Source organism: Phyllostomus hastatus, unplaced genomic scaffold (genome assembly GCF_019186645.2).
Source record: "Phyllostomus hastatus isolate PE091 unplaced genomic scaffold, TTU_PhHast_1.1 phas_scaffold_93, whole genome shotgun sequence".
Classification (NCBI taxonomy): Eukaryota; Metazoa; Chordata; class Mammalia; order Chiroptera; family Phyllostomidae; genus Phyllostomus; species Phyllostomus hastatus.
This window is the reverse complement of record NW_025334042.1, coordinates 8,564,809-8,577,919: the sequence shown is the minus strand read 5'-3', so window position 1 is coordinate 8,577,919 and position 13,111 is coordinate 8,564,809. Positions and strand designations below refer to the sequence as shown.

Sequence of the window (13,111 nt, the reverse complement as noted above, 5' to 3'; positions counted from 1 at the left end):
GTGACAGCCATCGCCAGAAGCAGTCCCTACGGTGCAGGCAGCCTCCCTATGGCTCAGCCTCTTGTCCAATGACCTTAAGGACCAACTGACACCTACTTCTCAGAGATGGCACTGGTTTTCCCATAAGCCACCAGGCACGTGGGTTTATTCTTGCAGACGCTGCTGGGGTAGCCTTCTTCCTTTAACCCTGACAATGCAGTGATGTCAGTTTTGAGAACAATCCTACGCTACCTGTGGGGCTGAAAGGAAAAACAAAGTATGGCCTCCCCAGTTGTGTTCTTCTAGCCAAGGAGAAGCCACGTCCATTTACGCCACTCCAACTCACGACCTGCAAGACGAGCTGGGCCAGAGAGGGCAGCTGCTGCCCTCCAGACTGGGGAGTCTCCTTGGCAGGGGAGAAGAAGAGACAGCTGCTTCACACGCTGCCCCCTGCGGCTCCCTGGCAAGGCCGTGGCACAGGAGCTGGACGCATGGGGCCCGAGTGAGAATCAGCATGAGTATGAGCACGTCAGGGGCTGACAGGGCCCTTGGAGAACGCGTCCCAGCCGAGGGAGCTTCAGGGTTTCTCCATTCATCCAGAGCACCTTCACGGCTATCAGTCCACGTCATATGAAGAGGAAGGAATCTGATCATTCTCCCAGGTCTTCAGGCAATCAAACCAAGCCACAGGCAGCTGACGGACACGTGGCTATTGTCAGCTCGGTCCCTGGCCCCTCCCATTTGTCCTGGCCACCATCAAGTCAGCCACCGCGGTAGCCTCTGCTCCGGCAGCTTTGCTCAGGACTGCCTGCCAGTTACTTGCAGCACCTGCCCCTTGGCTTTTGCCTGAGCTCTCCGCCGCCAGGTCTGCCCTGGGCTGGCTCTCCTCCAGCTGCTGGCCCTTCTCGATTCCCTCTGCAAGTTGCTGACCTCCATTCCCTGCAGGTATGTGGGTAACAATGTCCTGATCACCATCCCAACGTGTGTGTAGGGGCAGGAGACACTTTCCACCACCACCAGCTGGGTGTCCTACAATTCGGCTTGATTCGGGCCTAATCGACCTGAAGATAGTATCAGATCCCACGGTCCAGGGCTCAGTCTAACAAGACTGCCCCCAACCCCTTTGGAGGACAACTGCAGGTCTAGGTTATCACCTAGGCTTCTGACCAACTGGCTTAGGTCAGAGGTTCCAGCAACCCGCTCCTTGCCAGAGCGGCTCACACAGCTCAGGAAAACACTTTACTTAGAAAAATGCCAGTGTAAAACAAAAGGATGTAACTCAGGAACAGCCAGGGGAACAGATGCGGAGGGCAAGGTCTGGGAAAGGGCCTGGAGCTTCACGCCCCCGAGAGGGCACCTCTCCCCGCACGTCTCCACGTGTCCACCAACCGGGAGTTCTCCAGACTCTCCTGTCAGGCTCTGTGGACCCCGGAGGCTGCACTGCTTGGGCTGACTGGGCGAATCCTTGGCCATTTGCGATTGGGCTCAACCTCTAAGCCCTCTCCCCTCTCCCTCAGGCTTAGGGGCTGTCCAAAGGTCAGTCCCCTTAACAGCATGACAAAAGACACCATTCTGCTCTCAACACTGAGGAAATTCCAACGGTTTTAGGAGCTCTGTGCCAGCAAGGACGAAGACCAAATAGGTATTTCTTATTATAAGTCACAACATCACCGTGGGCTTCTGTGCTTTAGGGGCCACCTGCACCTCTGGGTGGGAGACCTGCCCTCTGTCCACCCTCCGGGCCGGTGGGGATTCAGGAAGGACGGCAAGTTACAACTGACCACACACTGACTGCACAGAGCACGAACAGCCTGATTTCATTTCCTCGTTCCAGGGACGGCCTCGGCCCGGCACTGCAAAGATTCTCGAACCAGGGGAGAGCTCTGCACCCCACCCTGGGAAAGAAGGAGACACGCACTGGCCAGACGTGATCGATGTCCCACCACAGCTCTGCAGGACCAGCGATAGGGCAGAACGACGTGGGGGGAATACGTCCAGCAGGCTTCTCTCCAGGGACCCCACAGTCGGGAGACAGGGCGACCCTCAGGGAGCTTGTACGTGAACATATTTGATCACAACAGAGACACACGAAGACATCAGAGATGGGCGATAGACCCCTGGGCCAGAGTGAGACTTCAGGGACCTCAGGAACCTTTCTGAGGAGGAGGGTGGTGGACCCGTGACAAAGAGACGAGACACGTGATCAGGAAGCGAGACAGGGGTCCCCCGGAATGCCGTCTAACGAGCCTGCCTAGGGGTTGTCTGTGTCTAGGGACAGCAACTCTGACTTACCTGTCCTATGGCTCAGAGCGGAGCTCAGACTCAAAGTGATAAGATGCAAATTGACTTCTGGCTGGTCAAAATGCAAATGATTTCTTTCCATTGGAAAAGATAACCTCAAAGGCTTTGATTTTATTTCCCTACTGTCATCAAGAAGCTTTATCATAACTGGGAAATCTTACTGTCATTCTTTCCTTCTTTACCCATGGACTGAAAATATATATATACGTGTGCATATATAAAAAAACCCAAACTCATTTGCATACAAATTACATTTTTTACATTTTGTAACATTGTTTCAGCAGCATCATAGATAAGGGGAACTGATGGAAATAATACATATTGAAGACTGCCAGGGCTGGATACCATTAGTCGTATGAAACATACAACCGAATTCCGACCCTTGTTCTACTATCCCGTGGTCCCTCACCACGTTCAGATATTCGGCCACCCTGTTTCATGGGGAGAGAACATGCTGGTCCGACTGATGCGGTGATCAGTAACTAGACACACACGAGACTGCCTTTGTAAATAGGTCCTCACTCTGGTTGACGCCTCCGTATCTGCAGACTCTGAGGCAGCTGGCCGAGCCTCCTTTTAGTCTGGGATCCTGAGGAGACCTCATGTTCTGGGTTTGTGACAACACACGGCTTTGGCAAGACTCTGACTGACGGTGACTTCCCCAGGGAAAATGGCGTTTGTGAAGTCTCTTCTCCTGATACTGGTCCTGACCCCTCTTCACTAAGGGAGCAAACGGAGGTTCTGGGAAGTGACAGGGCTAACGACCGTCACGCTGGGACCGTGCCTCGGTCTGCCGGGCAGTGAAGCCTGTGCTCTCTCTCCCTCGTCACTCGTCGCCTGAGAAAGAGAAGCTGGATCTACATTGGTAGGCCGGAGAGTCGGTGTGCCCCTGGAGCTCCTGGAGCCCGTCGCAGGAGCCGTTCGGAGGAGGCCGGGTGTGCGGCCGCATTTGATCTGGAGTAGCAACTCCAGATATCTATCTGGTGAAGAAAGAGGCGTGTGCCTGGGTAAGATGTGTATTCCCATTTTATATTTCCTCCTAGGGCTGAGCCTGTTCCTGACTCAGGGACAGTATGGGGAAAGAAGCTGCCATTAAACACCCCAAATGGCACCCCTTCCACGGAGTAAACCCCTCACACCATGGAGAGGAGCAAAGGCCCCTCTCCAGTTACTCAAACAGACGGCCGACGCAGAGCGGCCCTGGCTGCGTCGGGAATGCCAATGGCAGCAAACGCAGCCCCGGGAAATAAACGGGGTTCCGGGCGACTCAAATGCCACCTGAGTCGTAAATGAAAGTAGATGCTGGAAAATTATTTTAAAAACATTTCTGTAAAAAGATAAATAAAAATAGCTGCACATGAATAAGGCATACAATTTAACTGAAAAACACGCATAACAGAGCCCAGGAAATGTCAGTATGGTTTTTTAAAAAAGCCCAAATGCTCTGAATGTGCGGAACTTTCTGCTCTACGGAATTTATTTCTTTTTTCCGTAAACTCTGCAAAGAAGTGAAATTAGACTTCATCTCAGAGATAGATGAAGTGGACCCCACAGGACATTTAAGCTTCAGCAGGGAAAGAAGGGCTATCAGTAAACTGTAGCTAAGATCACAGACTATTTGCAAAGAGAAAGAATTTGTGATAAGCTATAGTACAAACCAGAATTCATTTTAAAGATAAAACTCAGAAGTTCCAGGGCCAAAGATGCTAACTCACTTTTTTAACCTTGTCACCAGGTGTTGCCTACGAAATAGAATAATCACCTCTAGTTAGCAAAACCTGAGGGAATGAGACTCGGTCTTTAGGGTGCAAAGGAATCCATTGAAGAGGCTGCTAAAATGCAGGTGGTCAGCCCGAAGTGTCAGAAAATGCTGGCCAGGTTAGTCTGGGTGGGGTTTAGGAACCTGCATTTTAACCAGCACTCCATGTAATCACGGTCAAGGTCATCAGAGGTTCACATGCCAAACTACCCTCTAAAACTGCAGGCCCCCAGCTTTCGGTTGAGACCCATTAAAAACCCTTGAAATCAGCTTACTGCGATCACATGTCGAAAAGAAACAAACAGAAAATAGGAAATCTCAGTGTACAATGTTTGGGTTCATTCATTCATATATTAGTGTGGGTGTACTGACATGTGAGATGTATGTACATGCATGTACTGACATGTGAGATGAGACGTATTTCATACTCGGACTCAGCCAGGAAAGTCTGACAAGCAGTGTTCTAAGGGGACATGGGCACCACTCCCCTGTGACCTCCTCCTGCCCCGGCCCTCCAACTAGGCACTAAACCCTCAGTCAGCTCCAACTTCCTCCCCCATCCACGTGGCCAAAATGGGGAGGGACGCTTCATTTGTTTGTTCTCAAGGGTCAGGAAGGACAGCCAGCTTTTTGGGTTGAGGAATGAATACGGACCCTGGAACCACGTGAAGGAAGGCCTGCCAGGACCTGGTAGAGCCTGAGTAACAACAGATGATGCAAAACAAACAGCAACCACTCAGACTCCGACCTGCACTCGGGATTCAGACGGCCTGAAGGAAGGGCAGGAATGGTGAGGAGGGCTGGGTGGAAAATGGGGGGCAAACAATGGAGAAGACGTTGAAACCCAAGAAACTGAAAGATAAGCCCACACTTTATTCCTTCTGGATAAAGATGTTAGTAATCCACCATCAGGAGATGGAGGGGTTGTTGCTTTTGTTTTTTTCTCTCCAGGAACGGAGATGGATGCTTGCAGGTTCTAGCAATAGTGAGAGTTCATAGGAGCTGGCCTGGCCCCGCACAGGTGCGTGGCTTGTTCTCATGGACACAGATTCCACCAAGTGGTCGAGGGCAGGCAGGAGGCAACACCAGAACAGCATGCTGCTCACTGCACCCAGCCTCTCCACTCTGGACCTGCCAGCCCCTTGGGAATTCACCCACCAGGTTCATTTAGAAAAGTCCACCCAAGGGGCCCAGGGAACCAAAAACAAGCCCTCATTCCATGTGTCACGCTGTGTCCACCGCCTTGGGGTGTTCTTCAGCTAGAGGAAGGGGTGTATCCTGATTCCCTGGCCCCTTCCCCACACCAGCACACAGAAGAGCACCTCTTCCTCATTCTCACAAAGATTTCATACAGGCGGGCAGTGCCCCGACGGAAGGGTCACTCAAGTCTACCCACAAGTCACTGTGCTTGTTCATGGTGTCAGGCCACTGTCCGGAGTTCAAAAGACACCTACAGGCAAAGGTCTTCGCTCTGAGCCGAGTGACTTCTCTGAGGAGTGTTCCTCAGCTCAAGCACTTTGGAATTAAAGAGAGTTTTTAGCAACACGCATGTGGATGGCCCATCAGAGTAACCGAATTCACTCACAAAGAAAAGGAACCTGAGATGTGGGCAATGACCACTCCCAGGGATTCCCTCTTGCCAGGCCACAACACCCAGCACCGCATGGACTTACGAGAGTCTTATTTTGCTTGGAATCGGTTCAGAAGGCGAGGCTACGTGGGAACGGCACTGAAGCAAAGGGAAAAAGCAGCATCCCACCGAGCAGGTCCCGTTGGCTCACCCGTGGCTGTGACCTGGAGGCCCCCAAAGCATACACACAGGCACACATTCCCAACCGGTCCGCCCTTGCCACTCACTGTGCTGCTGAGTGGATGATGCGTTTGGAACAGATTTTAATGGGATCTATTTTCATCCCCAGTACTTTTTAAACCTCAGCCATAATCATTCACACATCCAATTCACCATCATTATCTGTGCTAAATGCTTTCGGTGCAGGAGAGGAGGGGAGACGGTTTTTTTGCATTGCTGGGCTATCAGTAATCTTCCCTGGAAGAGACTGCTTTACTCCAGAAGGAAGAACGACTCTGTTTTAGACTTGCTATTTCCCTGTCCTGCAGACAGGGTTAGTAAGTGTCTGCTAAGGAGGGCTATCGTGAGCAGCATAAATCAATACATTATAGCACATAGTAGGCTCTCCATACATGTTGGTGACTTTCCCTTGGGTGCAGAAGGTGGGAGGGTTATTAAGCACGCTGCTCTTTGCCTGGGACAGTGGAATTTTGGAGAAGAGGATGAGACAGTGCTCCTAAATTCCTGAGGGATTAGGGAGGTGTAGCCCTTTTCCTGGTATGACAGGATTAGCACTGACTGTGCAGCTTCTGCAACTGAGGACCCAGGTGAGTCCTTTCAACCTCCTCATGGTGTCTGTCAGCTAGCCCGTTAGGTCCTGTGAGAGGGGGAAGGCTGGTGTCTGCTACACATTTCAATTCAGGGTAACTGGGTAAACAGTCTAATTTGTGGCATGGGGTAAATCTGGGTCACCACCCAAAAATGTCAGAAGTTCCTTTGTTTTTCTGTCAAGTTCTGTAATTCCTCATAATGCACAACACTCCAATTCAAGGCTCTGGTCTTGTTGGAATATTCTCATTCACTCAGCATACCACAGTCTTTGACGTCCCTTTGTACACGGCTCATTTTGTACTTGGCCTGCTTCCCCACTCCCCACCTTCCTGCAGAGCGAACACCTGCTTTTAGGAAGCCCTTTCTGAGCCTGCGCAGTGGGCAGGGTCCACCCTCTGTCCTCCAAGGCAGCCTCGTCTCGCCTCTATCGTTGTATGTTCTTCCCACTGCTTCCCACACTGGCCCTATCAGACCATGTGCTCTCTGGGGCTTGCCCCCACTCTTTTAGTGAAGGAATGCACAGTACGTGTGTTAAATGAATGAATGAGTGAATGAGTGGTGAAAGAATGAACCCAGAAACAGAATACCAAAAGTTCAGCACCCAACTTCCCACACCGTCCTTTCTTTCACCATGTCCTTTGTCAGCTATGAAATAAATTTTCAGTTTTCATAGGTGGCTGGGGAAAATGAAGTCTTTAGAGAAAAAAAGGAGTAGCTGGCATGTCACCTCCTTTCAATCTGACATTTATTTGTTCTTCTGGGTAAGACAAACAATTAATTGCTAGTGAATAAATTATTAACTACAGAGCGGTCTTGGCTCTCAAGAAAAATGAAGAGACTGTAAGTGTCCTTGTGTATTAACAAAAGTAAAGCGCTGGTTCTACAGAAGAATACCAGAGACGCCTCTCTGCTGCTGCTGTCCCTGGCCCAGGGTTCCACGAACACGGTCACACGTATATGCTCCGTTTAAACTCTGCCAGGAACTCAGGCTCATCCCCGCCTGCCATTGTGGGCTTTCCTCCGTGAAGTAAAGTAGGGCAACTATCGTGACAGAAATACAGCATCACCAGGGCTTACCTGGTCCTGACCCAAGACATCTAAACTGTCTTGAAGAGAGCTCCGTGTCCCCTGGCTAACATAACAACCTGCTGGCGCCTGTAATTAAGGATTAAGCCTCCCCGTGGTACACCTGAACCCTCTTTTCAGCGCAGCTATGAGTGTATACGTTTAGGAAAATCATTTCCTCCCTTCCAGTGAAGTTGGACTGATAGACTAATCGTCAGAGCTCTGTGTGACACTGGAGCCTCAAACTTTTACAAAAATATTTTGGCCACAAACACATTTTTTGGATTAATTCATTGCTTGAAATCCAGTTCTCTGTTTTACAGAATAATGTCCCAAAGGTCCCGTTGGGAGAACACTCGAAGTCTCTGCTATCTACCTTTAAGCTCTGGCTTCCTTCCTTGGCTGAGCCCAAGTCAATGTCACTGTCATGCTTGCGCGTCTGGCGCTCAGGCTACGCACAATGGCTGGTCAACGGGACCCTAAGGAAAGAAAAGAGAGCTTCCTGACCTTGTGCAGCTCCACAGGAGTTGGGGACACGATCTCCTTTATTTCTTGTTTCATTTTTCTCAGGGGGACGGACTTCCTGCCCACCTCGGAGGGCAGGGTATTGCTCCGTGCTGTTTGGCTATAGTGTGGCCGAGAGCTGCTCCGTTCCTGGAAGCTGGCCTGTCGCCCCAGCTGACTGCGAGGTGTTGGGGCCTCATGATTCAAACTCATCGTGCTCCCCGACATGATTGTTGCCTGTGGCATTGACAATTTTCAGAAACAATTAAGCCATGGACAAAGAAAAGGATTGGGTTGCTCAACATTAAGCACATTTCTGCTTCTGCTCAGTCAAAATACAGTCTCTTCAGGGCATAACCGAAGGCTGGAGAATGGATGTACTCATTGAAGTATGAAAGTCTGGAAAAATGCTTTGCAAGTGCCATTTATAATGCACATCTCAAATCCAATTTAAGTGCTTAAGCTGTTGAGTTTATTTAATCAAATACCACCCCTGGCCATTCAGAGGCAAATTGAAAAGCTCTGATGTTTTGCTTACTGTAAACTACAGTTTAAGCATTAACTTTCCACTGAGTCAGCTCTAAAGATGGGGTTCATGAGGCAACCTTCAATCTGCCTTATAGAAAGGAACTAAGAACTTCTCAGTAGAGACCAGGCTGCCTCTACTTGCAATGCTGCCTCCAGTCCCACCTGGAGAAAACGATGGGCTGACATGCAGCTGTTGTTACAAAGACAAGAGCTTCTACCCAAGCCTCTTGTCTTTGGTCTTTCCTTTGGCCTGTGGCCAGACCAGCCAGGTCTCTGCAGCATTTGACATAGGTCAGTGTTTCTTAGAAATGGCCTTTGTTTAGTAAGGTCCAGAGAGAGGTAAAAGAATCACCATTTACTATGCTACTTGGATTCAGCCCTTTGCACAAAAGCTGTGAGACCTGGGTTGGCTTTCACCAGTGAATTGGGAAGTTTGTTCAGTTTCAAGTATGTTCCTTACGTAATATGTAGGGGACATACATATTATGTTTGTACAAGGAACAAGATTACAAGATTAGATTTCCCAAAATGAGGGTCTTAGAAGGGAAGAAAAGAGCATTTGAAACCAGTGTCATGTTGGGGATACCCATTTCTCATGGTTAGAGGATGCTGAAATCCCGAAACTATGCCTGCATTCCTTCACATGATGGTCATGTGAAGGTGAACCACCACTGGTGAATCTGCCAGGAATCCTGGGAACAGAAAACGAGTTCCATGTGCTGTGCTACAGCGTGGAGTGATGGTTTACAGTGATACTGATGCTAAAGGTACCGGCAACAGAAGTGTAATCTGTTGAGTGCTTGGGATGTAGTCATCCATTTAAGACTCACAACAACTTTATGAAAGAAGCACTATTATTCCTCCCAATTTACAGGTGAGGAAACTGAGGCACAAAGAGGCTGACTTACCCAAGGTCACACAGGTAGTAAATGAGCCAAGGGTACTACCTAAAATTATAGATCAGGAGGAAACACTGCAAAGTGAGTAGAATTTTCATCTGTTATCTAAGGCTTTGTAATTCCAGCTTCACCTGGTGTACAGCTATAAATATACCACGAACAAGACCTTTGAATAACAGGCAAGTTTTAGTGCACTTGTACACATATCTGTATTTTTGTTGAAAAAAGAAATAAGACAAGTAAACTCATTAAGATCCTAACTAGATCAGTTTTTTAATGATAATTTTGAAAAAGTAAATTGTGAATAATATCTTACTATTCATTGAGCATTATCAACACATGCTAAGCACCATTTATATGTGCGTGTGTAGAATATCGCTTAACAATGTTGTGTGGGAGGTACTATAATGATTATATCTCCCCGTTTCAGTTAAGGCAAGGGATGCCCAAGAAAGCCAAACACTCACCCAAGAGTCTGGGGCGGCATCCTGAGCAATCTGGCTCCAGAACCCTCAGTGTTTATGGGCAGGCTGTATGCTTCTCAGTCAAGTGTTAGGTTGAGACATATAAAAATGATTTTTTAGCAGGTTCAAACCCTAATATTTAAACCAGTATGAATTATCCATATTTTGGTTTATGTCAGATACATTCCCTTTTACAAATGAAATCTTTGAATTACTAGGTGTGTTGGTATCGCAGGGCACCCTTTTATTTAACAGCGTTTAACGTGCACGTGTCATTTCTCTGCTTAGCCTGCGCCGAGGGACAGCACCCAGCGACTGCTCTCCTGCAGTGTGACCATCCGTCTACTGCTTTTTCCTGCTTAGACTAGTTATTTACTTTGTTAACATCTATTTTGTTTTGTATTCACTTTTTCTGGGACCGGCAGGAAACACACTGGAGGTAAAATACTCAATTGCTACAACCGGGAGACATCAGCTTGCTTTGATAAGGCTTAGCCCCTGCAGAAGGTTCAAAACAGCCCAGGCAGGGTGGTGAAGGAAGCAATGACATACTGTCTGAAGGCCTCCAGTGCCAGTGCGCAACGGGTGGCTGGCTGTCTGGTTTAAAATGAACTTCAATTGCATTAGTGACCTCTATGGAGGCCTATAAAAATTAAAACAGAAATATATAAACCACAGTAAAAAGTTAAAAGGTATTTTAAACTACCTAGGATTTGTTTATGGGCTCTCAGTTATCTATTTCCTGGTTTTATTTTACATGATTCATAATTTACAGTTATAATCTCTTTTTTCTAAATTATCAGGGAGATAATTGACATGTACAAACAACTTAGAAGAGATATGTTCAAGAGTTCTCTCTCTGACATTTAAGCCTTCTTCCTATACTAAACAAAAAATAGTTAATGCAGGGTTCACTAGTCAGATAAGTGGCAAAACATAGTAATTCATTTCTATTGAACATTTATTAAGTGCCATATAAACGTTAGCTCATTATAAAACCATTTTAAAGAAAGAGATATATCTGATAAGACATATTAAGTAATTTGTTCAAAGTCTTACTTAGCATGTTCCTCTTTTGTTAAAACTATACATTTTTCAGTGCTCAAGTTGAAATTATTGCTAACAATGGGGAAAATGACTAGTATAATTTTCATTTTCATTTCAATTGTAGTCATTTTTATCTTAGTTAATCTTCTACATTTGTTACAATTATAGTACACTTTAACTTTTAATACTGGGTATAATTTCATAGGCAAGAATCTAGCTCAAATATATATATATATATTTTTGCAAGGGATCAAAGTTCACTTAAACTAGTAAATGAATGTGTTTTGTGATAAAAGTATAAATAAGACCCTAATTTATGGTTTGCCAATCATTCTTTCTAGTTGAGGACTTTAATTTCTCTTTGGTTTATACATTCAACCCATTTCCTTTCTGGATTTCTAATTTCAAGGACCACACCTGCCTGAAGCTATGCTATAGATGATTTATATATAGGCTGTTGCAACATTTTCACTGGATAACTCAATTTCTGGATGAAAAACACAACCTTATATTATCTTTTACATCATCTGAATTTTTACCTGATATAAAAGTAGCTATTAGAAGAACAGATGCATACGTCTTCAAAAAAGCATCAAAATGCAAAATGAAAAAGGCATGTGAGCCAAAACACACTTTCAAAAGCAGGTATACATTCAAGGCTTGTGAACTGAGCTCATTACCCAGTTTGGGCCCCTTGGCTGATCATTCTACACACAGGAAGTGGTAAGAGTTTAAATAGGCCCACTGATGCTTAAGCATTCTACATTTTTTGGAAGTTGGGTTAAAAAGGAATCAATCGCTGCCATTTCAATGTGTTCAAGTTTTATAGGATTATCCATCTCCAGGTCCTTCACCCACGCTCTGAAGCTAAAATTCATGCCAGGTAATACCATGATGTTTATAAATTCAAATCAATATTTTTCTCTATAATTCTCTTTGCAGATTCACAAACGTCAGAGTCACACGAAATATTCACACATGCAATTTTGAAGCAAAATAATATAAAGATGAGTAATCATTTTAGAATTGCAGGAGTTCCACCCAGTTATGCCATTCACATTCCTTATGGTGACTTGGGGACCTCATATGACATCAAAATAAAAATGAAACTTTTGCCACTTTATTTTTTTACAGCTTAGAAAATTTAAAAGAACATAAAAGGAAATAGTCCAGGACTTCCCAGACCAAAGTGTGAATACCGTCAGCAAATTCATGGCTTTGATTAAAGAACTCAGTAGGAGTTCAGCTGTAACACTCTGTCTCACCCAGACTCCTCAAGTCCACACTAAGTTAATACGGAATCAGGATTTGCGATCAACAGCAAAGTACTGTGGAACACTTTGGCTGCTTAACCCACAGACTGGCCTTTTGCACCAGCTGCATTGTCATCTATTTCAAAGGGCAAAACAAAATAAAAGAACATTTCCTCTTATGTTCCTCTTCACGATCAAATTAATTTCTATACCAGGTACAAATGAAAACATGCCAAAGAAACCTTTCTAAAGCAACTAAGGGAATGAGATGCGCCACGGCTGGGAGACGTAGCTGGCTCCTTAGCGATTCAGTGGAAAACAGGTACAGTCAGGGTTAGCAGGGAGCGATGGCAGAAGCCACAAGTCAGTCAGCTCGGGGTGGGGGTGGGAGGGTATGTGAAAATGGGGAAAGAAATACTTTTAACTGCATTGTATCAAATCAAATTGCTGTCCGGAAGGCAAAGGGGCAGGGGAGGCAGCTGCACAAGCAAAAATATAAACATAAAGGGTAGCTACCAAGAGATTCATGTTTCTCAAAGACACACGCCTGTCAGCTTTCTCCTGTGGAAAGGGGTTAAAGCTTTTAAATGAACTGGTGTGATAAATGCAAACTCAAAAGGACCAAAAAAAATGAATGTAGAAACAATGAAAGCAAGGAGCGGGACTGAGGCTACCTCAAGCTCTCTCAGAATCCCTGACTGTCCACAGGTCTCCAGATCTTCCAGCGCCTGGGACCAGAAGTTTTCCTCTTGCTCGGCCTCGGCACTGTCAGGCGCCCCTGTGAAACTGTCACCAAAAAGCACAATTTTAGTTAAGAAGTTGCTAGACATCATGTTTTTTCCTGTGTTCAGAATCTCTTTCCTTCATCTCACACACAAAAGATAAGAGTCAGTTTGGATTTGCCTTTCTTC

At 46.3% G+C, this 13,111-nt stretch overlaps 1 protein-coding gene across 5 annotated transcripts in view; it reads right to left on the bottom strand.

Moving 5' to 3' along the window:
- GRIP1 (glutamate receptor interacting protein 1) overlaps window positions 1-13,111 on the bottom strand; it is a 394,096-nt gene that overhangs the window by 9,991 nt on the left and 370,994 nt on the right. For 3 of the 5 annotated variants that reach the window (XM_045829068.1, XM_045829069.1, XM_045829070.1), the window contains 3 exons: window positions 12,875-12,986; window positions 12,717-12,761; window positions 8,013-8,246 (listed from right to left, as the gene is read on the bottom strand). In XM_045829068.1, coding sequence (XP_045685024.1) covers window positions 8,013-8,246; window positions 12,717-12,761; window positions 12,875-12,986 — 391 coding nt within the window. The remainder of the gene's footprint in view (window positions 1-8,012; window positions 8,247-12,716; window positions 12,762-12,874; window positions 12,987-13,111) is intronic. The other 2 variants (XM_045829071.1, XM_045829072.1) reach the window with 1 other exon arrangement.